This window comes from Astatotilapia calliptera, chromosome 13, assembly GCF_964374335.1.
Source record: "Astatotilapia calliptera chromosome 13, fAstCal68.1, whole genome shotgun sequence".
Lineage (NCBI taxonomy): Eukaryota > Metazoa > Chordata > Actinopteri > Cichliformes > Cichlidae > Astatotilapia > Astatotilapia calliptera.
The window spans coordinates 27,737,556-27,762,535 of NC_137434.1; the positions used below are offsets into that span (position 1 = coordinate 27,737,556).

The 24,980-nt window shown below is 39.7% G+C and overlaps 1 protein-coding gene and 2 long non-coding RNA genes across 4 annotated transcripts in view; 2 read left to right on the forward strand and 1 right to left on the reverse strand.

Moving 5' to 3' along the window:
- Positions 1-377: 377 nt before the first annotated feature.
- Positions 378-1,531, reverse strand: LOC145419633 (uncharacterized). The gene is made up of 2 exons (XR_013900943.1): positions 1,440-1,531; positions 378-1,249 (listed from the first exon to the last, which is right to left on the reverse strand). It is a non-coding gene; the product is annotated as an uncharacterized LOC145419633 (long non-coding RNA).
- Positions 1,532-1,963: 432 nt separating this feature from the next.
- LOC113033738 (uncharacterized) lies at positions 1,964-8,238 on the forward strand. Of its 2 annotated transcripts, none has more exons than XR_013900942.1 (3): positions 1,964-2,086; positions 2,946-5,755; positions 5,840-8,238. It is a non-coding gene; the product is annotated as an uncharacterized LOC113033738 (long non-coding RNA). The 2 variants fall into 2 exon arrangements; XR_013900941.1 differs by lacking the exon at positions 1,964-2,086 and having other exon boundaries at positions 2,950-3,059; positions 4,853-5,755.
- Positions 8,239-12,143: 3,905 nt separating this feature from the next.
- The window catches only part of plcb1 (phospholipase C beta 1), a 33,966-nt gene continuing 21,129 nt past the window's right edge, over positions 12,144-24,980 (forward strand). The window contains exons 1-8 of the mRNA XM_026190125.2: positions 12,144-12,521; positions 16,801-16,878; positions 18,622-18,690; positions 22,801-22,941; positions 23,036-23,115; positions 23,422-23,475; positions 24,109-24,184; positions 24,635-24,735. Coding sequence (XP_026045910.1) covers positions 12,423-12,521; positions 16,801-16,878; positions 18,622-18,690; positions 22,801-22,941; positions 23,036-23,115; positions 23,422-23,475; positions 24,109-24,184; positions 24,635-24,735 — 698 coding nt within the window. The 5' untranslated portion in view covers positions 12,144-12,422. The remainder of the gene's footprint in view (positions 12,522-16,800; positions 16,879-18,621; positions 18,691-22,800; positions 22,942-23,035; positions 23,116-23,421; positions 23,476-24,108; positions 24,185-24,634; positions 24,736-24,980) is intronic.

The window sequence follows — 24,980 nt, forward strand, 5'->3', positions numbered from 1 at the left end:
TCGAAGGAAGATTTTAACAAACTTTAACTTTGAGGTTAAATTTCGTAGGTAAAGCCACAAAGATAGATGCTTTAACCATTTCAGACATTTCTGCTGCTGGCTCAAATATAGTTACACAATGCCTCTTTAATCCTCATTTTCATCAGTGTTGGTTTTGATTTCATCTAAAAATCTGTCGGCTCTTAGAGCTCGGTGTCTGTGTGTTCAAAAATGCCTTGCTTAGATATTTGATGAGCGAGCACAGACTTCAGATGTGTTCTCTCACATCTTTTCTTTTCACTAAACAAGACTGTTATGATATTTTGATACCACGGTAAGCATTTACAGGATATTGTTTTATACAGGAAAACTGTTACTCAATAAGGCCGATCTACTAGTTGTTTTTCTCTTTCTCTGTGACCCAAGAATTAATGTGAGACTTACAGGCTGGTACCTCAAGGTCGAAAACACCACAGAGATGAGACCACTTCCTTACTCCCATCCTCCCTTTTTCCTTATCTCCTGGAAAAGGCTCGTTAAAGGCTAGGTGGTTTGTTTCAGAATTCACTGATGAAAGAACTCTGTATTTTATGTCTAGGAGTGTATTTTGCTGGGATGATCATAAATTATAGCTGAACTGATAAACTACACAAGGGATACTTTGCTCAGAAGGCAGGAAGACGTTTCCTTATTTGGTCTGTACCGGTTTGAACTGGGAAAGCTGACACACGAACCTTTTTTCATCTATATAAACTGCTGTGTATCAAATAAACCTTTGAGTCGATTGGGAAGGCAACCTAAAGCAGTCTCTGTTTTCTTGTTCTCCCAAGCTGCTCCCGAGCTCGTACTAACACGCTGAATGGCATACCTGAGTGTTACTTTGAATAATTAGGAGTCTTATAAGGAAAGGACAAACTCTGCTTATCGCTCGCGCCACGGAGGAAACCCGGGAAGGCAATTTCCTTCAATTTTGGTGTCAGAAGTGGGATCCTGACAGAAGGTAAATATGTGTCTTTCATATTTATATAGAGACCATATTATACCTCTCTCAGTGATCGATCCATAAAAAAACGGGATATGCTGACGAAGTTTCACTTAGTGATCCAGAGAGATACACTGACTGACTTCCTCAGTCCCCGAATCCATAAAAAAACGGGATATGCTGACGAAGTTTCACTTAGTGATCCAGAGAGATACACTGACTGACTTCCTCAGTCCCCGAATAAAGTAAATTAACCCTTGTGTGGTGTTGGTGGACACAGGAAGTTGCCTGTTGTCTTGAATATTTTAATTTTGTTTAAAAAATAATAATAATAATAATAATTAATTGTTTAATTAAACGTACGTTAAAAAGTGAGAAGTTGCTCACTCAGAAAAAGTGACACAGAAAGTTGCCTGTTGTCTTAAATACTTCTCGTTAAGTGAGAAGTTGCTCATCAAAGAGTGACACAGGGAGTTGCCTGTTATCTTGAAACGTACGTTAAAAAGTGAGAAGTTGCTCACTCACAGAAAGCTAGTAAATAATTAAATTTAATTTTGTTAAAAAAAAAAAACGAAAGAAAACTGAAAACGGGTCTCACAGACCCGATTACCATACAAGGGTTAAAAGCAGTAAATTAAAAGCAGAAAGAACACAGGAAGTTGCCTGTTGTTTTACGAGAAGTTGCTCGTTAAGCGAGAAGTTGCTCGCTAAGTGAGAGTTGCTCACACAAACAAAAAATTGCTAGCAATAAATTTAAAGTAACCTCAGCTGTGCCGCAGCGAAAATACTAACCTAAATCCTCCTAGCGTGTAAACCCCTCTGGAAATCACTGAACATGGGTCAGAATAATTCAAAGACCACAGACAGGTCCGATAAAAAATCTAAAGTACCTGTAAAACCAAAAATTAATAAAATACAAAATAAAGTCTCAAATAACGGCTCAGTACAACTCCCATTTCCGGTTACGTGTAACCTACGTCCACGAATCGGTGAAGACGTCCATGATCACGTATCCAGAACATGCGGGAGTGCTTATGTGACTGACTTTGTTTACAACTTAAGAAGTTCAATGCATTCTAATTTCTTTTCGGAGCCTTATCCCGAACGATTATCGCCAGAAAACAGGTCAGTAGAAATGTTGAATATCATTTGTGATAAGAAAAGTAGTCTGCTTAAAAAGTCCTGTAGAAAATATATGATAGAATGCCGCGACGTGATACATCAAATGTTACCACTATGGAAAAAGGGACCGGAACCAGGTGTAGATGCTTTAACATCAAATAAAACTAGTGCAGGCTCTAGCAAAGAAAATAAATCTACTGCGGGAAAAGCTAGTCTTCCATGCTCAGCCATTCAGCCCACAGCCCCGCCGCCTTACGAAGATGAGACCGAATTAATAGTTGCTGCAGCAGCTGCACGCAAACAATGTCAGCATTCTGATCCAACCAGCTTAAAAGACAGTGACAAAAAATCTGAATCACATGCAACGGATCTTAGCCATCTCTTTAAACAAGATCAGGAAAAACAATATATACGCCGCGAGGAAGAATTAGCAGAACATAAAAAAAAAAGAGAAAAACTTTTGAAAGAAGAATGTGAGGAACTTATGAAAAACAATTTAGACGACTATGAAGAAAAACTTTTGCATCAGGCAGTGTCCACAATAGACACCCACATGACAAAGTCGCCGATTTCTTTAAGAATCTAAAGAAATTCCTGCTAACAATGTCCAGAGACAAAATTGACTTAAATGCAGTAACTATGTGTAAACAGAAGCCTGATGAATCTATCCTAGTATTCATAAAACGCTTTATGCACTGTTGGACAAGCTAGAGGTGCAAATTTAGCTCAGTTTTCCAGCAGCCGCAGACACCCAAAGCAAAAATGAATTTGTGTATTTAATTTAACAAAAAGGGTGAAATGTTTGCTGACACTGATAACAGCTTATGTTTTCTCTGCCCTATGTACCGACATGATGGAGAAGGAACATCCTCTGTGTCAGCTGGACCCTCAGCAGAGAATGAACTCAACATCCTTTTTGTCCGGTACTCTATGTCACACACTGTGCCAAAAAAACGTGTACAGACGCCACTAACAGGTAATCCCATGACTGGGAGCCACACTTTTGTTTCTCTCACACTGTTCAACAACATGATAACTGCTCACACAAGTGAAGGTCAAACAGTGATTTTGTTACAAAACTCAGACATAGGTTACGAAATATGTCGTCACATAGATCTAACCTACCCTATCCACTGTACTATTTCTGCAGTTACATTGCCAGCTGCATACCAGAATATGACATTATGGTCAAAAAGTGAGAATGATATAGGATTTATTGACTGCATACCTTATCACGTACAGCTAAAAAAAAACAAAAAGCGAGTATATGTCAGGCAATGTCCCCTTTCCACGGAAAAAGCCGCAGCTCTAGATGTCATCATAGGAGATTTATTGACTACAGGAGTAATAAAGCCCACACTCCTGTCAATCCTGTGCCAAAGCCTAACAAACCTGGCGTATGGCGTTTCATACAAGACTTAAGGCAAATTAATGCAGTCAACATTCCTCTGCCACCTCTCGTTTCAGATGTTCACAGCATATTGACATGCATTGCATACACACTTTACCGTGGTGGATTTATGCTCCGCTCCTTTTTCTCAGTCATGAAGACACACAGCCGTTATTTGCATTCACACATAGAAATAAGCAGTACACTTGGACTCGTTTGCCTCAAGGCATGATAGACAGCCCTGCTGCTTTCTCAATGGTGATCCGTGCTACCCTGGACAGCTTTACTCCTCCTGAGGGCTGCACCCTGATCCACATGTGGATGACCTCCTCCTCTGTGCTGAAAGTGAAAAACTATGTCTAACTGCTACACACATGCTTCTCCAGCACCTTCAAAAGACTGGCCACAAAGCATCAGCAAAGAAAATGCAGTATTGTCAGACTTCTGTTCAATATTTGGGATTCACACTGTCTCACGGAAAACGTTCCATGACTGCAGACAGGGTCAAAGCTGTGACCTCTGTCCCTCGTCCCACTACACAGGAGGAAATGTCGTCCTTCTTAGGCATGGTGAACTATTGCAGACAGTGGATACCAGACTGTTCTTTTCATGACCACATTCTGCGTGACTGTTGTAAAAAAAAGACAAGCCTCCTCGAATACTGTGGTCCACAGAAATGACTGCCTCTTTCAATGCATTACAGGGAGTGCTGACCTCCGCCACTCAAAGGTGCTGCCTGAATTGTTCGGGAATGCCGGCCTGCCTGAGGGCAGTAGCAGCTTGCTCTATCATGATAAGGGACTGCGGGAAGCTCACACTCTCACATGACACTATTCTACACACCAATCACCAGGTCACGACCATTGTAGCAAACATAACTAAACAACATATGCAAATCTCACTATAAAAGCGAGCAGCACACCTGATTCGCCAGCACATTTATTGATCCTATGCTGTGTTCTTCTGACCGACAGGATGGCTCAGACAGGCTTGATGTTCATGACTGCATGACACGTATACAGGAATCCACAGCACCACGTCCAGATTTAGAGCAAACACCTATCTCAGACTCAGCCACGGTTTATGTGGACGGGTCCTGTTCAAGGCCGAGTGACAACTCATTTCTTTGTGGCTATTCAGTGGTAACAGTGCCTGACATCATACTAGAGGCTCACTCATTACCATTTCACTCAGCACAAAAAGCAGAGCTCATGGCTTTAATACGCGCCTGTGAGCTACATTTGGATAAGCATGTGACAATTTACGCACACAGCCGCTATGCATTTGGTGTCGTACATGACTTTGGCACATTGTGGAGACAGAGAGGATTTAGATCTGCTGATGGAAAATAAATTGCTAAATTCTGATTTTGTTCAAAGACTTTTTCAGGCTATACAGCTGCCATCGGCCGTTGCAGTTGTAAAAACGAAAGGACACAGTACAGCTGACACAGACGAAGCAACAGGTAATGCCTTAGCAGACGTGACAGCCAAGGCTGCAGCTGCATCACAGCTCCCACCGCCGCAGGAAGTATTATCTGTGCCCCTGCAGCTGCCACTTGTTACACTCCCAGACTATTTAGAAACAAATGTTGATTTAAAATTTATACAAGAGCAAGCCTCTGCATAGAATAATGACTGTACCTTAGATGACAGAGATGGCCTATACTAAATCTTAAGGGTTTGATTGCCCTCCCATATTCCCTGATGCCAGTCCTTGCCCGACATTTTCACTGTGTGAGTCATGTCGGACAAAGAGGGGTAATAGGGGCAATAAAATTAAGATTTGTAATTGAGAAAACATTGCATGCAGTAAAAAGCATATTAGCAACCTGTCTAACATGTGCACGAACTAATGTAGGTAGCTCAAAAGCAAAACATCAGCATTTACCACAACCAGATTTTCCATTTCATACATTACAAATTGATTTTACACACATGCCAGTACAAGGAAGCATCAAGTACTACCAGGATCAATTTAGTAAATGGGTAGAAGCTTATCCAACCTCAAAAGAAACTGCACAAGTAGTCTGTCAAAAGTTGAGCAATGAAATAATACCCAGATTCGGAATACCTCACCAGATTAACAGTGATAGAGGATCTTCATTCACATTAGAAGTATTCAAAAATGTGCTAAAACTTTAATGACCTGGGTCAAATTACTTACTCAAGTCCTGTGTGAGATTAGAATGACTCAATCTGAAGTAACCAAATTATTTCCATTTGAAATAAGACTATTTCCAAGACCATGGTCAGCTTCCAGAGGGGCACCGCTAGTAGAAGGTGATCTATATTGCATTGTCCACTGATGTTCACAACCTGGTAGAAAAACTGAATAATAACTATCAGAAAGTTTGTCTCTCTCAGCTTTTCCCCTCCACAGTTCCACCAGTGGAGACAAGGAGACGCATGTTGGAGAAGCCACTAAAACCAAGGACACTCTGGGAGGCCGCGTTTTCCAGCCCCCAGGCTTTACTGGCAGTGACGAAGAACCAGCATCCTCACAGACGGACAACCTCAGTGGATTCATGCCAGCAGGGTTAAGACCAGCCCAATCGGACCATCTCAGGCGTCGGATCAAGCAGACGACATCTCCGGCGAGCCAGCGCCCGGAACTAGAGCAAATAAACACACGGGTAGACGACATCTCAGGCGAGCCAGCGCCCGGATCCAGTGCACACACGCAATCACTGATTAACACACAACGTCTGAAAGAACAACAACAAGGTACTCAAACATCCAGCAGGAACAGAAAGCCAAAAGTACCACATGATGTCTAACCTGATAAAGCCAGACTCATTTCATCCTGATAATGGAGAAAATGAAATGCCCATTGTCATCATACGACGCTTATTCAATGTCTCTCGAACCTGGGACCAGGCCAGGAGACAACTGAAGAACTGTTTTTCTTATATACTTTCTTATATATTTAGGTTATTTATCATATCTATCGCATTAACCTTAGGATTTCTCTTTGCTATTTTGTATTGTAAACTGCAACCATGTTCACATTTCTGCAGGTCATATTTTGCTGACTATACCTCATGCTCCATTTTGCAAGACACCTACTTAATGCACTCCTCACGTTCCCTAAAATCAGTAAATAGCAACATAGACGCCACTAATAAACCATTTTATGCACCCTCTAGAACAGGAGCTAACGCCTGGTATGAAAATGCCAGAACAGCCGCTCGTGATTTAGGAAACAGTAACTGTTATGTCTGTTCAAAGGCTAATCCAGAACAGGTAATAGTAGGATACCCCATATCCGGTTTCCCCCTCACTGAGGGACTAGAGAAAATCAGCGGAAATAATGCTCTCTTTAAAGACGCTTTACAGTTGACTCTGAGCCCTCTCGACTGCCTACTTAGACACACACACACACCAACTAACCCTGAGACTCCATTAGGCGAATTATTGAAGTTATCTAATGACACCGCAGGGACCTGCGCCCCAATGAAACGCCCTAAGAATAGGTTAAAGCCCTCACTACCCCTAGGACAGATCCCTCTCCATTTTAATACTAGTATGATATGTCTGCGCAGATTAAAGTTAACTGGCCCAGACACACACATAGATTATACAAAGGATGACTACACATTTTTCTCTGACTCCCCAGGTGCACGCTGTAATGAGACATGGCTAGCTGTCTCTGTGGCTGAAGTTTTATCATATCTGGAGGAACACACACACAGTTCAAGTTCGAGCAGAGAATCGATCATTGTTCCCCCAGAGGGTGTCTTAAATGATACTGACTGGGGGGAGTTAGTTAAATCACACATGGTCACGCGCCTAACTAGACCAATCCCACGTGCTTATTGGTTGTGCAATAATACTCTTAGATTAGCTTTACCTGTTAATTGGACCGGTACCTGTGGTCTAGTAACCGTTGATGTATGCTGTACTTTCATTCCCAATAATACCGCTCCTAACGGTTCATTCACACAAGCTATGAATAAACTTGAAGCATTGCAGATAGAACTAATTGCCAATACAGGTCACGGTCAGTGGCTACATAAGTGGCTACAGGACACGTTTGGAAGATGGAAGGAACTAATTGTAGCCTTTGTAACCGTTGCAGCATGTTTTTGATGATTATTGTCTGTTGTGTGATACCATGTATACGCTCTCGGAATTTTTGATATTAAGCTTCCTCAAAGGACCAGTTACATTTATGATTTGTTTCACATTTATGATTTGTCTTTATATTATGTTATTACATTTGTGATTTTTCCTTTCTATTTGAGTTATTATTTTTAAAAAATAATAAAAGAGGGGAACTGTTATGATATTTTGATACCACGGTAAGCATTTACAGGATATTGTTTTATACAGGAAAACTGTTACTCAATAAGGCCGATCTACTAGTTGTTTTTCTCTTTCTCTGTGACCCAAGAATTAATGTGAGACTTACAGGCTGGTACCTCAAGGTCGAAAACACCACAGAGATGAGACCACTTCCTTACTCCCATCCTCCCTTTTTCCTTATCTCCTGGAAAAGGCTCGTTAAAGGCTAGGTGGTTTGTTTCAGAATTCACTGATGAAAGAACTCTGTATTTTATGTCTAGGAGTGTATTTTGCTGGGATGATCATAAATTATAGCTGAACTGATAAACTACACAAGGGATACTTTGCTCAGAAGGCAGGAAGACGTTTCCTTATTTGGTCTGTACCGGTTTGAACTGGGAAAGCTGACACACGAACCTTTTTTCATCTATATAAACTGCTGTGTATCAAATAAACCTTTGAGTCGATTGGGAAGGCAACCTAAAGCAGTCTCTGTTTTCTTGTTCTCCCAAGCTGCTCCCGAGCTCGTACTAACACGCTGAATGGCATACCTGAGTGTTACTTTGAATAATTAGGAGTCTTATAAGGAAAGGACAAACTCTGCTTATCGCTCGCGCCACGGAGGAAACCCGGGAAGGCAATTTCCTTCAAAGACTAAATGGCATTTTTGGTAAAAGTTAAATTCATGTTAAATTTATGTAGCTCATCGTTTCAATACAGTCATGTTTTTGTTTTTTCAGCCAAGCTTGTCAACAAAATGTTAATTTTGTATATTTACAGATAATTTTGGCTCTGGCGCTGACGAACAGTATCACACAGTATCATGGCAACATGAGTCTCTGCACGTGTCTTTTCATGCACTGAAGTGTGAGTGTGTAGGAGGCTGCATAGCTGGTAAAGTGGGCCCTGAAATAGTGCATATCATGAGTGTGTAAGACCCTGTGGAGGTTATGGGGTCACACTGCTGCATTGCAACAAGCTCTGTGTTTTTGTGACTTATGTAATGGCATATGGAAATAAATATTTTTCATATATAAGTGTGCATAGGAGGTACATGTGTTAAGGTAAACAGCAATGGGTGGGCAGTGTTCCCTGTCTTGCTATCTTAAATCCACGTCATTAATGACACTTGAAAATACTACAACAATCTCAAAATATGAATGTCATTAAAATATGATGTCGTCAGCATCTTGTTGCTTTGAACATGGCTATTGCAAGTGAGGGGTAGATCTGACTGACAATCTAGGGCACAAAAAACGTTTAAGTGGAAGTGATTTACTCAGATCAGAAGGTCCACCTTATTTTATACTCCTTTCTTTTCTCTATTTGATCTGAAAAATACCTTAAAATACCTTAAAATGATCTGAAAAATACCTGAAGCTAGGGACTGAGATTATAAACCCATTAAGAAGTGTTTATCAAGGTTATAAAGTAAGGGAGAAATAGAGTCATTTTCCCACAGACTTGCATACATTCAGTCTCCTTCTTGCCACCAGAGTTGTTGCCCCCTGCTGGCAATTACAAATAATGCAGGTTTAAGTCACTTTATTGGGGTCACTTTTCTCTTTCCTTGGAGAAGAGAAAAGCAAAGCCAAAGCCTTAACTCTTTTATATACAGCTTACAGATACAACACACAAACTATTCTGAATGCTTTTAGTTTTGTTGCTCTATAGCTGTTTTGTAGTTACATATGACTGATTCACATTTCAAAACTAATAAAGCCATAGCCATCTTTTACATACAGTCTATGTGATCAATTCATCAAAAACTTATTTAGATACATGATATTTAACCATACGTACTGTGTTGTTTAGTTTTGGTTTTATTTACCCAGTTTCCATCTGGGAGATTCTTGGATCCATATTAATATGGTGGAAGTTAATTTATTTATTAATTCTGCAATAAAAACGACAGCCAAATCGCTCTGCCTAAAATAAGAATTGTAAGTTATAGAGCATCAGGGATAACATTCTTCTCCTTTTTATTATTTTTGTTTGTTTCTTACTGAAATGGGAAATCAATCCTCAGAGTAAGCACTGTACGCAGCTACTTATTGTAAAATGGTTCCAATAGCACACTGTGTGAATAATTATTTTTTTCATCCCTCCAAAGACACATAAATGTGTGAGCTCACCTTTTTGTGCCACCGCTTTCCCAGTGAAATCACCGGAGATGCATTTTTATGAGCATTTTATTGTATTTATGTATCTCTTTTGTGTCCCTCTCTGTAAGCACTTAGTGACATGTTTTACTGAGATTGCTTTTCAGAAAACAGAACTGGATTTAGATCTACCGCTTATTGTTAAACACAGCACGCAGGAGCAGATAATGCAGACATTCACAAGGTTATGTCCTTAAATGTCCTTATAGGCTTCTTGTTCCACTGAATGATTACACTCCCACTAACACTTTGGTAATTATTTTTTGACTGCATCAAACCTGCCAATTTCAGATTTTGCATTTAGAGGAAGGAACGCATTGTCGGTGATTTGTGCTTGTTTGTCTTCAATTGTTCTGTTTTTTCCTTCATATCATCCAATATTCAGTTATTCAACATTCACCATCTCGCCCACTCTCTTTCTTCCTCTGTTATAATTAGCTGTGTTTGTAAACATAAAAATCACAGCCATAAAAATACAAAGAAAGTAATGCTGTGTATTTTGTGTCTGTGGAAACTCCTACATTCTAGATACTTTTGCTGCTTAACTGTTTTGGCCACAATCCTATGGTCTCTGTTAAGGAAAACCTAAATTCTACAGCACACAGTGATATAATATAGCTTTTCCCAGCTTCGTGACAACAGCTTGGGGATTTCTGTTTCTGCTTTTACCTTCACCGTTCCCCTGAGCACAAAGCTGGCTTGTATTAAATGTATTAAATGTGTAAAATGTAATTTTTAAAATTCTATAAATCACATTGGAAATGTTTGTTTATACCGAAGACTACATTTAAAAGATATGCAATTTTTAAATGGGGTGATATGCTTGAACCCAGAATGCAGAGGGGGTGGGTGTATGTGTAGAAAACTGGTGTACACACTAAAATTATAAAGCTCATCTGCAACCCTGTTTTTATTAGATTTATTAAAGCAAAGTGGAAAAAAGTATTTAGACTTTTTACTTTTTCAGTTATGTACAAATTATAATTCTACTTAAGTAGCTAATAGTTCACTCAAAATTACACTTTTCAGAATCCTATTTATGATATTATTGGATTAAAATTAGCAGTTTATTGATGTGTGTATATATTTAATGTTACAGCTGTTGATGTTTTTAATTAGCTATGTATAGCACTATAGCTTTATCTAAAATGATCCAATGAATCTGAAAAATACCCAAGTAACTACAGCAATACTAATAAGTATGTGCAATTAGTAGCAAGTGCAATAAGTATATTAAGAATATAGTTGAATACATTCAGAAAGCAGCACAATACTAGTACAAGCACTGAAGTAAATGTACTCAGTTACATTCCCATTGGTACTGATCTGTGCTCTCATCCAATGTGGACTGTAAGATGAACAGTACTGTACTTCAATGTCTTTGGTGGGGTGGCGCTTGGGGGGAGGGGGGGGGGGATCATAGCTCGGGAGGGCTGATCCTACTCCTACTCTTTTCTGTTGTGTAAGCCTGAATAAAATTTAAGCAGTTGAGTAATCAAACTAACAAAAGAAACCAAAAATTTAAAGCTGGCTGTAAACAAGCTGACTCGTTACCAGCACGTCGCCAAATCTTCAACCAAACCTAAGTAAAAAGTCTAAGTAAAAGCCTCATGACACAGTATCAGCACCAAACCTGACTGATGTTCAAATCCCTGCACCGTAGCTTCACAGCATGATGACGAACCTACCCATACGAGCAGAGGCTGTTATAATAGATTTAATGCCTTTGGTATAGGAAGCACATAATATAGCTGTTAATATAGTGTGTATTCAAAACTGGCCTCATTTGACTATAATCCTGGTTTGGTTTGATTCACCCTCCACTAAAACGCCCACTCTCTTTTTCTTTTCTCCCTCTAGCTCTTTATTCTCTCTCTCCTCTTCTTTCTCCCTCCTTCCTCTTCTTCTCTCCTCATTTCTCTCCATCTCTCCCACTCTCTTTCTTTCTTTCTATCTCCCTCGCTCTCCCTGTCGCTCCGGCTCTCCCTCTCTTACCCCTCCCCCATCTGTGGGAAGCTGCCGTTGTGCGCATGTCGCCGATGAGTCAAATTGTGGAGGCAGTGCATGCACACACACATACACACACACACATATCCTGTCTCCCACGAAGGCATCTGTTTCAGTCTGTCTCTCTGTGAGATGCAGCACCAACAGAGAGAGGGGGAGACAAGAAGAGGGAGGGAGAAAGAAGAGAGGAGGGAAGAATAAGAAAAAAGAGGTGTGAGAACAGAGGCACAGAGCAGAAAGAAAGGAGAAAGAGAAGAAGGGCTCAAATAAAAAAAAATTAAGAGTGAACAAAGATAAAGCAAAGACAAAATACAAAATACAAGACTCTTCTTCAGAAGAGGAGAGGATGCTGCTGCAGCTGAGCATCTATGCCTGACTTCTGAGGAGTTCTCAGCTCGGACATGACTGACATGCAGCATTCCTGCATCTGAGCATCTCTAGTCCGTGCATGTGTGTGAGAGAGAGAAAGTGAGGGTTAATGTGTGTGTGAAGCCATGGCGAGTGCTCAGCCGGGGGTCCACGCGTTGAAACTCCAACCTCCTTCCGTCTCTCACACGCTGAGGAACGGAAGCAACTTCATTAAATGGGATGAGGTAAGGACTGATTTTCCTCAAGCACAAGCAAATAGTTTTATTTAATTCTACTACTTGAAAAAAATAAGGAGGCTGAGGAAACAGTCAAAGAATTGAAACTAGCTGAATTAATGTGGAGCGTGAGAAATTGAGGAGGAAGAGGAGGAAATGTGCCATGTTGTCAGATGTGTTTACTATTCATTTGCTGATTGAGCTTTGGCAGTAAGTACCTGTGGATCTTACCAGTGAGGCAGATAGTGTGTGTGTGTATGTAGGTGTGTGTCTGAAATGTGTTTCTGATCAGTCTTCTATCCACCAGTATTCATGTACTGTGTGTGTATAAAGCCCACACATACTTACTCCTGTGCCCTTCATGAGCACAGTCAAACACAAGGTATTTGCAGAGCTGTGTGTGTTCCTCTGTGTGCATGTGTGTGTGTTGGTATGCTGAAGTACAGAGCGCTGACAATGAGGAGGGAAAAAAATGCTGTCCGGTTGCCATGGTAACTGACATGGTTACCAGCACCTAAACAGATCAGGTGTGTGTGTGTGTGTGTTTATTATCACTGCCTTGAGCTTTATAATGTCATGGATCATACTTATGGAGAAGTACTTAAGAACTAATCCAATGCAGAGCTGAATCCATTCACAATAGCTTAAACTTGTGTGTGTGTGTGTGTGTGTGTGTGTGTGTGTGTGTGTGTGTGTGTGTGCGTGCGTGCGTGCGTGCGTGTGTGTGTGTGTTTTGATATTTGAATCTCTCAAACATGTAGAGCCGGGCTTTATGAAAAATAGAATCAGTTGCTATGGCAACAGGTGACAACCAGGGAGCTAGTTAACCAGCTTCTGAGCTTCTTCTTCTTCTGGTTTTTCTTCTTCCAAATGTAGGCTGTGTTAACACTTTCAAGAAAACAAAAATCCTGCAAAAGAATGTGAAGAACTTTATAAGTATGGACATCTAATGTTTAGAGGACTGAGCTCAAGCTGGTTCCTGTGCCTTCTGAGAAATAGGGATGGAGTAAAAAGTCCCTCCAAGGGTTAAATATATGCCCTTTTGAATAGCTATATTAATTATAGCACAGCAGGTAAGAGGTATAGCTTTGCCAGATTTTATTGACTAGCATTATGAAACAGTTTGTGTACGATCAGGAAAACAAAGAGAAAAAGAAGTACCATAGAAATATAGTGTTGCCGAGGTTAGCAATTGTGCCACATGAAAAGCAGATGCTGATGTGTGACAGACAAACCGTCTTAGTAAGAGCCTTAGTAAGAGTTTTAATGCTAGTCATTTTCCATGCATGCAAACAATTAATTATTTAAATTATTGTGTACCCCTGTATATAATTTTGCACCATTAAATTAAGGTGCAACATTCTGAGCTGGGACTAAAGACAAGTTATAATGATAGAACTGACGAGGATACCTTTCTTTTCTCCCTGTGACATCTGGAATAGTCCAGCTTAAATCTTAAATCAATAAATTCCATTATTCTCACTCACAATTCACAGCTTTTTACGTATGAGGAGAACATATGTTCTTTTCTAAAGATTCTGAAGAAATATGGGAAATTTTAGAATTCAGTGACTAATTTAGTGTTGTTCAGTTACTGTATTTAGTTACTGTGATAGGTGATAATAGTTGGTTTATTAGGTGGTATTCCTTCCTTGTGGTGGACTTTTGGCCACTAGTGGATATTCCAGGCTCTTTTTTGCATTTGTATCCCTAAAATATATTTCATACCTTTTCATATTATTTAATTTTTTTTGTCCATTATTCAGTGGTTAATAGACAGATTTTTTAAACCTGGTTCTGTTTTATTGTGATTTTTCTGTGCTTGTAAGTTTGTTCAGCAATGCACTTGTGATGTATTGACTGAATGACAATAAAGGAATCTGAATTGGTCATCAGTGCCCTTAGCTTCTGTTGGTATTGATTTCAGCTGCTTTCCTCAAAGAGGGGATTAGTTTATTTCAGTAGCCTATACCCTTTTACTTTGCTAACGGATATTTTGCCTGTCATGGCTACAAGCTGCCAAACTACATTAACCTTTCCAGTTGTCCCTGGGGCATCATTTCATGCGGGTGTATGGGTCGATTATACGCAAGTTAGCCCACATGTCAATAGTATGAGCTACTTTTTTCAAGTGGGTGTGTTTTACCTATACTCTTTTCCTAACCCTAACCATGTACTGGTTTTCTGGCAGTGTATAGTATAAAGCAGCAGCCCAATTAACCTATGTGCCAGGCATTTTTTATGGTTTTCATTTAACTAATACCTAAATAGATCTCTGTTCCTGTTAATAATTTTTACATATTAACAAAACAATTTGAGCAGTTTTGTAGAAGTACAAAACTGATATCCATTCACAGTAACTGAGTCCAGAACCTTGTTAGGCTAAAGCCTTCACTACTGTGTGCAGCTGTGAAAGATGCAAAAGATTCATGCTGGAAGTGGGAAACTGTCACTGTTTCACACCTCCCTGCTCTTGTTCTGCACACAGATAATACAGCTGTTGGGTTTGAGCATCAAATCAATTAAGGTTTAGCTTATAAGAAGGTGGACAGCACTATATTAATTAGATGTAACATTAAATTGTATTGGAACATCTTATTCCTGTGCCTCAGACAAGATTGTTTTCAAGTCCGTGTCAAGGTACCAACAACAAAGGACACATTACGCATAGCATGGAGGCATCCAGTAAAATGTAGCATTACAAGCCCCGGGATGAGAAGGCACCGGCATGCCATAGTCTTTGTTTGTGTGTGCCCTTTTAGGAAGATTCAGTGTTCTAGGACAATGAGAACAAAAGATTTGAAAGTGGAGAGAAATCAGTCCAATCCGTGCTGGTATGGAATAGGAAGAAGCAAAGCCGGTGAGCTAGTTTAAGCAGATGAGTTGAGCTGCATGGTATCATGCTTCACTCTGCTCAGATCATACATTAATGACATGCAGTTTGGTGGTTTATTTAAGCAGCAAAGTTTCCCATCTCTCTCATTTCTGACATGTTGATATTTATAACTCGAGAGGTCGAAAGCAACCAATGTTACAACTATAATCTTTAACAGCATTAGTCAACTTAACAATATTATTATTATTTTATTATACAATAATCCTTTAGTAGCCTTCATTATTTCATTGAATCTCCTATTACTGAACCAGCAAAAATATTGGATTCAATTTAACATATACTGTCAATATGATATGATGTCTAAAACCTTTTGGTTGAATTGTCTTGTTGTAACTATAACTATAAGTCACAGCTCCCCGGTTACAAAAGCTGCAGGTTAATCAACTTTATAAAGAAGTCTTAAGTTTGCTTCACCAACTTTGCAAAAATGACAAATTTCAGCTTTAATTTTTGATGCTATGCTGTCTTCTTCTGGCGTCACTGGCATGTTTGTGTTGTTCGATATTTAGACTTTTTTGCTGTTATTATTGATTTTGTACAGCTTAAGTTGCTTTATTTTTGATTATTAACTTATTTTTGATCTGTCACATTAAATCTTTTGAACCTTTTTGTTTGATTCATGGCAACTGAAACTGTTAAAAGATTCCATCAGTACCTGTAATAAAGTCACTCCAACCCTATCTCTGTTTTGCAGAAAAGCAACTGAAACCACTCTGATTAAACTTTTACTAAACTGTATAGATTCAAAGCTTTACATAGTCACAAATCTTTGCACTCCCTTGAAGCATATTCAATTTGGCTGCAAGCTTCAAAACATCAGTTTATCAAATAATTTGGGGGATTCAAACTGCTTAACCCCATATAAAAAATACTTAGTAAGTATTATTTTTGTCCATTCAATACCAGATATTTACACCAGGCTTCAAGGTGCTTTTATTTTTAACCAGTAATTAGCCACAGAAACCGGTCCTCTGAGACACCTGCTGTGTATAAAATGCTATGACTTTTCAAACAGCAAAACATCAGAAGAGCTGCTCTGTCTGAATCCACCTGGAGCCAATTAGGAACTATCATGGTGGGTTAATATGGATAGATAGTTAGTGTTATGACAGCTGAAAAGAACTTCTGTAACATGAAAATGAAATCGCTTAGTGTTCCCTGGTTAAAAGAGGTCACGCTGTAGTGAGTAGTAAAATAAGATTCTGGACACTTACAGTATGAATCACTATCACTTCATGCCACCACAGACAAGTGTATTCTTACATAATTTTCTCGCCCTACCAAGTAGAAAGTAGAACATTTTTATGAGTGCATTAGCTACGTAAATGATTTTTCGCTTGAGTTTTTATGATGTTTTACGGTTATTTTCATTCTCTCCACCTGTCTCCCTAGGATTTGTCCACTGTCACTCCAGTGACTCTGCATGTGGATCCACATGGATTTTACCTCTACTGGACCGACCAAAACAAGGTTAAGCACAAAAATCAGCTGTCTTAGATATAATTCTCTTAGACTGGCTGTAGATATTAAATGATGAGGAACAAATTAAGCTTGAAACCTCAAAAAGTGACATTAATTGATTTGGTGACTCATCAATATTCAGTATTTCAGTCATTAAAACTGGAACTTTTTTCAGACTAGATTCTGAATCAAAGATGAATCATTAAATGTTTCATTACCTTCTTATTTTATGCACATTTGACTAAATTAATTTGCTAATGAAGATTGTTTTTTTAAATTAATTTTCCATTTTAAGTTTGATTAAATGTTGTCTGAATCATTTTTTGTGCACCTGTGAAGCAATTTTATTATTTTTTTATACACAAAAATATAACCAATACAGTCTAGCTGTTAGTCTGATCTGTTTTTGCTATGCTATGTTATGTTTTGCTATAAGATGCTAAATATCTTGCTTCCACATAATCTTGTCTGTGACCTTTATCTACTACAGAAACTGCATACATATTTACAACATTCAGGTTCACTGTGCTAACAATAACCAGTTATGTTTTTGGAATGCAGAGAAAAAGATATACTAAATGCTGCAGTTGGAGATCATAGCAGAGCCAAAATGATTCCCACCATGTGTAATGATTTTACAGTTTTCTTACCTTTGAAATGGTTGCTTTGAAGTTTGTGACCACTCACAGCCAGTTCCTGTCTTCAAATGATAGTTACACTGACTTGGTCAGATATCAGTCTGAGTTAGCTTACAGTTAAATAGCAACAGGTTGGTAATTACATGCAAACTTTTTGTGATAATATGATGATTTATTGTGATAAAGCAGTGAAAATAGCAACTCTGTTGCCATCTACATACAGAGAAATTTGCATTAAACAGAAAAGTACAGTAAATACTTACATTCAAAGTCAGTCAAATCAGAACCACATAGATTTGAAACAAATATTAATAAAGGCCTCCACAAATAATGAGGTAGTTGCTGCAAGATGGTGATTTAACTGCAGAATGGCATAAACACTCAGCATTCCAGCTTTTATTTCAGGATATAACCAAAATACAGCTAGTTTGTCAACCAGCTGAGTCGAGTCAGCTGCTGCAAAGACATGAACAGCAGACAAGTTGCACTCAGCAGCACAGACTGATTCAGATTGGTTGCAACACATTGGCAAACTGTCAGTGTTCATAAATTAGACATCAATTACTTGCAAAGCCTCCCCAACCTGTTTGAGAGTGAGTCAGTCTGAGTTGGACCGTGATTATTTGGAGACAGATTGCTTCCCATCAGGTGACTTGTGCAATCGCCTTGCGATCATAAGTGGCCACCCAGACGTTCAAAAACCCAGGGGTTAGCTTTGTCACCTGAAAGTATGAAAATACATGAGAAGCACAAACTGTGTGCTATTCAGGAATTAGCTGTTTTTATTTTTTTACACACAATTCCAAGAATGTTGAAATTTTTTTTTTTTTTAGCTTTGTTAATCAAGAGGCTTGCCAATGTTAAGGTTATGTATTCATACACAAGAACTGTAGAGATACAATGTATAGTCAAAGGCTGGGTGGATACCTTTAAAAGGTATGAAAAAAGCAAGCATATAAGACAGCATACCATTGCACACACATACATACATGCACACTTTCTTTCCAGGTCGGCTTAAATCCTTAACAGGAAACAGCAGGAGGCCTTTAGCTCCCAGATAACAGCTGACTGCGTGAGTGTGTGTGTGCTCTATGTGTGGGTGTGTTTTCATTAGGACACAGAGCTGTTGGACCTGACCCTGGTAAAAGATGTCAGAACAGGCAGAAGCACGAAAACACCCAAGGTACTGTCATCTCTCTGCTTATATTCACCTCTACTTGACTCTGCACGTGTGAAATGTATGCTGTGTCCTTCCTGCATTGCAATTTTCAATCCTCCTACTGCATCTCTGTATGTAGCCAGTGACCTCTCACCTAACAGTTGCTCCTCTTATGCAGCAGAATGTGATGTTTTATTCATGAAATTTTTAATATTTGACTTAACGTTTGCATTACTTTTTGTAGCTGACATTACGGCATTCGTGCTTTAATAATAAGTTGATGTTTTTTATTGCCTCTTTTTTCTTTCTGTACTACCATGAAGTACTTTAGATTTTATTTCTGTTACCTACTATCGTTTATGTTATATTTATTGCTTTGCTTCCTACTTCAATAGAAGACTTGTGCTTTGCTTTCATAAATAGCAAAGCATCTGATGTATTTTGTTCGAGGGCAGCCATAATATTTGCCTGACTGGGTTTCTTAATGATTTTAATCCTTGATTGTTACTGTGACTGCCTCATAAGTCTCTAATAATCTCCTCCCTCTGGTCCTCCTCTACCCCTGCTTTTACTTTGTCATCCTGAAAATGATGTGCCACCATGTGAGGAGGGAATTTAACGGAATAATCACAAGATTGAACATTAAACCGAAGCAACAAAAGGAAAACGCAAAAACATTTAACAAACCGAACCCCTGGAAAACCTTTTTTTAAAAATCAGTGATTTCACATCTTTCCTCAATAAGTACGCAAAAGGAGACATGGCTGGTGTGCCATCACCTCGTGGCATACACACACTGGGCAGATCACCTGCCATCAGGGCTAAGAGACAGACAACCATTCACAATTACTTTGAAGCCTACAAGCAATGTTGATTCAGTTAACCTAAAATGCATGTAGTGGGGTGCCAGAATACCCAGAGAGAACCCACACAGGCACACAGAAAAGCACCAGTCTGGTTGATGGATTTGAACCCAGGACCTCTTTGCCATCAGGCAACAAACTTCTTTAAGGAAATGTGAATGATGTGCTTTAAATCACTGGTAGACATGTAAACTCAACTTTCCTGAAATCTACACATGCGGCAGCACTATTTAAGCATAACGTTTAACCCACCAGACCATGGTACTAACAGAATGCAAGACTATACTGATCTCCCAAACTGGCCTCTCATTTCTTACATTTTGCTTCCAAGGCACCAGACTTTTTAGTACTTTTTAAAATGGTCTTGAGCAATAATTCTCCAGCTATTGACTGGTGTACATAGTGTATCCGTAAAATATTTGAGGAAAGTGAACAAATGGAGGGCAAAAGAAAAAACGTCAGGTCAAAAAACTATTTACAACAGATAAACAGTATCTGAAAGTATTGTCCTTAAGAAATTAAAATAAAAATGTAGAAGACTTGACACCTGACAGTTGATTGGTTCCCCAAAGTCTCATAGAAATAGTATTAATTGAAGGGTGGCTGTCAAGAAAAAACCAAAGAAAGGAACCAGGAGAAAAGTCTGAGATGTGCCAAATTACACAAACCAAATTTGAAATGTCTGTGAAGGTTCTCAGTCACCCAGGTCATGGTAGTCTAAGGAGCTTGGAAAGAAAAGTGTCTGGACTTCTTTAAGTTTCCTTGAAGATGTTTCACCTCTCATCAGAGAAGCTTCTTCAGTTCTAAGAGTAACTGGTGGAGAGTCCCAGATTTTAAGCCCTATGGGAGTTTCCCCAAGAGGATCATGGAACCAGTGGAGAATCCATCATGTCCTGGGACTGCATTTCAGTCACAAACCAGACAGTAGCATCTAAAAAGCATCTGGCAGCAGTGTTCACAAACACACTTTCAGTCTTAGACAGAAAAACATAAAACATAACACTATCAGTAAGATGGCATATAGTAGGAATGGCCTCTCCAGAGCCCGCACCTCAACATCATTGAAACACCGTGTATCATCTTGACTGGAACAAGAGGAATCTCCCTCAAGAAGCCCGGAGAACTATTCCTGAAGACTACTTGAAAGCTTGCCTAGGAGAATTCAGGCTGCGCTGAAGAATAGAGGTTGCTGTGTATACCCAGTGTTGGCTTTCAGCCTTGTTAGAATTGTACAGACTCTGATTTTCCCTTATATACTGTATTTCCATATACAGAGAGTGCAGAATTATTAGGCAAGTTGTATTTTTCAGGAATAATTTTATTATTGAACAACAACCATGTTCTCAATGAACCCAAAAAACTCATTAATATCAAAGCTGAATGTTTTTGGAAGTAGTTTTTAGTTTGTTTTTAGTTTTAGCTATTTTAGGGGGATATCTGTGTGTGCAGGTGACTATTACTGTGCATAATTATTAGGCAACAAAAAACAAATATATACCCATTTCAATTCTTTATTTTTACCAGTAACACCAATATAACATCTCCACATTCACAAATATACATTTCTGACATTCAAAAACAAAACAAAAACAAATCAGCGACCAATATAGCCACCTTTCTTTGCAAGGACACTCAAAAGTCTGCCATCCATGGATTCTGTCAGTGTTTTGATCTGTTCACCATCAACATTGCGTGCAGCAGCAACCACAGCCTCCCAGACACTGTTCAGAGAGGTGTACTGTTTTCCCTCCTTGTAAATCTCACATTTGATGATGGACCACAGGTTCTCAATGGGGTTCAGATCAGGTGAACAAGGAGGCCATGTCATTAGTTTTTCTTCTTTTATACCCTTTCTTGCCAGCCACGCTGTGGAGTACTTGGACGCGTGTGATGGAGCATTGTCCTGCATGAAAATCATGTTTTTCTTGAAGGATGCAGACTTCTTCCTGTACCACTGCTTGAAGAAGGTGTCTTCCAGAAACTGGCAGTAGGACTGGGAGTTGAGCTTGACTCCATCCTCAACCCGAAAAGGCCCCACAAGCTCATCTTTGATGATACCAGCCCAAACCAGTACTCCACCTCCACCTTGCTGGCGTCTGAGTCGGACTGGAGCTCTCTGCCCTTTACCAATCCAGCCACGGGCCCATCCATCTGGCCCATCAAGACTCAGTCTCATTTCATCAGTCCATAAAACCTTAGAAAAACCAGTCTTGAGATATTTCTTGGCCCAGTCTTGACGTTTCAGCTTGTGTGTCTTGTTCAGTGGTGGTCGTCTTTCAGCCTGTCTTACCTTGGCCATGTCTCTGAGTATTGCACACCTTGTGCTTTTGGGCACTCCAGTGATGTTGCAGCTCTGAAATATGGCCAAACTGGTGGCAAGTGGCATCTTGGCAGCTGCACGCTTGACTTTTCTCAGTTCATGGGCAGTTATTTTGCGCCTTGGTTTTTCCACACGCTTCTTGCGACCCTGTTGACTATTTTGAATGAAACGCTTGATTGTTCGATGATCACACTTCAGAAGCTTTGCAATTTTGAGACTGCTGCATCCCTCTGCAAGATATCTCACTATTTTTGACTTTTCTGAGCCTGTCAAGTCCTTCTTTTGACCCGTTTTGCCAAAGGAAAGGAAGTTGCCTAATAATTATGCACACCTGATATAGGGTGTTGATGTCATTAGACCACACCCCTTCTCATTACAGAGATGCACATCACCTAATATGCTTAATTGGTAGTAGGCTTTCGAGCCTATAAAGCTTGGAGTAAGACAACATGCATGAAGAGGATGATGTGGACAAAATACTCATTTGCCTAATAATTCTGCACTCCCTGTATATTTGCACAAGTTTCAATGAGTCGCTGTGCCTATTTCCCATTTTACTAGAAAATAAAAAAATAAGTGGAAACTCAAGACTTGCATGAGCGATGATGAGACCCTCTTCAGTCAGAAAAACTGGAGAAAATGTGGAGCCCCTCTTGAGGAAGGTGACAAACATTAAATAATTTTTATTTCCACAAAAACATCTTTCTCTGTTTGATCGCCTGATTTACTATCAAGTTCAGCCTGCACTCTCTTTACACATATAACACACTGTATGTTGCAAACAACATGTCACACTGGGTAAAAATAGATGCAAATAAACTGCCTCAAATGGTCTCAGCCGTCCCCGCATCCCTCCAGGTCCCCTCACTTTCATCCGTCTCCTCTCTACAGTGCATGCCTCCCTCGTGGCTCTGATTCCACTGACAGCTTTCACTCTGTGTCATCCAATAGGAGGCTAAGCTGCGGGAGCTGCTCGATGTGGGAAACCTGGTTGGTAGGCTGGAGAACCGCATGGTTACCGTGGTTACGGCTTCAGACCTTGTAAACGTCAACCAGCTTAACTTCATCGCTTCGCAGGAGGACGAAGCCAAGGTGCTGAGCTCATTAAAGCGACCGTGACCATGACTAATTGTGATGATAATGATGATGCAGTGTGTGACTGTTTTTGTGTTTCGTTTTTTTGTAGGTGTGGTGTGAGGAACTGTTTTCTCTGTCTTCCAACCTGCTGAGCCACAATCTCAACCGAGACCAGAGTCTGCTGAAAGCGTGAGTACGCACACATTCATCACTGCACGCACTTGTTTGTTTTATTAAACAGTATATGGCTTAAAGGGAAGCACAGATGTGGATTTGTGGAGTTTGGAGGTTAATAAAAAAAATACTGAGTCTTTTGTGATAAACTTAATCATCCCTGCTGCTTCCTGACACCTTTTTGAAACCTATTTTCTGCACATCTTTTAATCTTAATGGTTTTACAAAATGCTTCATTCACACACACCATTGACCCATTTGCCCGACCACTTTTGCTACTTCACCCTTTGAAACTGACACCCTCTAATTTTTCTGCTTCAGGTACATCAAGTTAACTCTTCAGCCGAATGCAGAGGGGAGAATTCCTGTCAAGAAGTGAGTTCCCGATGATTATTAGGTCCCCAAGCCTCACTCAGTGGTTTTACCCAAGCATTTGCTTTGAGGCACATGTTACAGTATATGGTTGGGAACGTGAGGAATTAGCCTGAAGAAATCTTCAGAGACACGCACAAACTTTAACTTTGCTCTTTCCTGTCCCTTGCTTCCAAAAATAAACTTAATTCCATGTGCACTTGGGGAAGCAAAAACAGGGACAGGATTCATGAAGGTGCTTAATTCAGCACTGACCTGGTAATCAACCACTGCCAGAGCATGAGATGGATAATACAGTTATGACAGGAAGCTGTATTTTAGAAGCAAACTGAGAGCCGAATTAAGGTCAGCTGATATCTAAGAAGCCGAGGGAGTAGAGTTTTAAGAAAGCCCGCACGGTTTGACAGTTTGCACAGTCGAAGCTTTGGGCTCAAGTGAAGAGGGTGAGATTTGCCAAAGTGAAATTGCGTACACGGGGAATAGTTGCATTTCAAGAACCGTTATGGAGGATTAGCACCGTAAATGTCGGCCCATTAGTTGGAGAGAAGAATATGTAGAGGTTCTTACGGAAAGTAAAAAAATGAGTTTTGGGTTGGTGGAATGATCATAATATTGTTGCACCACTGTCTGTTTCAGTATTGTTCGGCTGTTTTCATCGGACAGAAAAAGAGTCGAGAATGCCCTGGAGAGCTGCAAACTGCCCTATGGACGGGTAAATACTTCAGTTAGTTTGGATTATTATAGGTGGCAGGGAATGAAAGACACACATGAAAAGCTGTTCTCTTTTCATGGATAACTACATATTAGACTCACAAAGTATTTAGTTTTTTTCTCTCTTTTTCTCTTTATTCTTTCTTCTCAGTTTTCTGTTTTCTGTTGAAGCTTTTGTCTGTTGGTTTTGTCCAGAATGACTCATAGTGCATGGATGGGTGAAATAAGCTCAGATATCTGGGTCATCAAGTTTTCAAGCAGCCACTTCCAATTCAAAACAAAGTGGTGTTGATTTTACATGAATCACACATTGAATATTCCTGTGAGCACAGAAAGATTGTTTTTGAAGAAGACATGTTGGAGGAAAAGTTGCATTTTAAAAAGGGTTTTGAACTATATTTTGCAGTTGGCATTATCAATAATTAATGCCCATGTTCTTTGTATTTGACAGGGTGACAGCATCAAACTGGAAGACTTAACACTTGAAGTTTACCGGAACTTCTTGGATAGTCTGTGCCCTCGTCCTGAGCTTGGGAACATCTTCAAACTGCAGTAAGTAAACAGAAAATAACTTGAGCTGGAGCTCTTGCTGCAGCTACTGACCTCTACTCTGCTAAAAGATGTATTAAAGATGAAGAAGCTACTCTACAAAATGAAAAGTTGTTATTTGCTTCAGGCCAATTTTTTTGATATCAGAAAAATCGTGATTCATCGCCTGTCCCACTTGTACAGACAGACAGGGATTGAACAAACTGGTTGATCTTTAGCTTTGCAGCAGTAATCATATTCTTAAAACT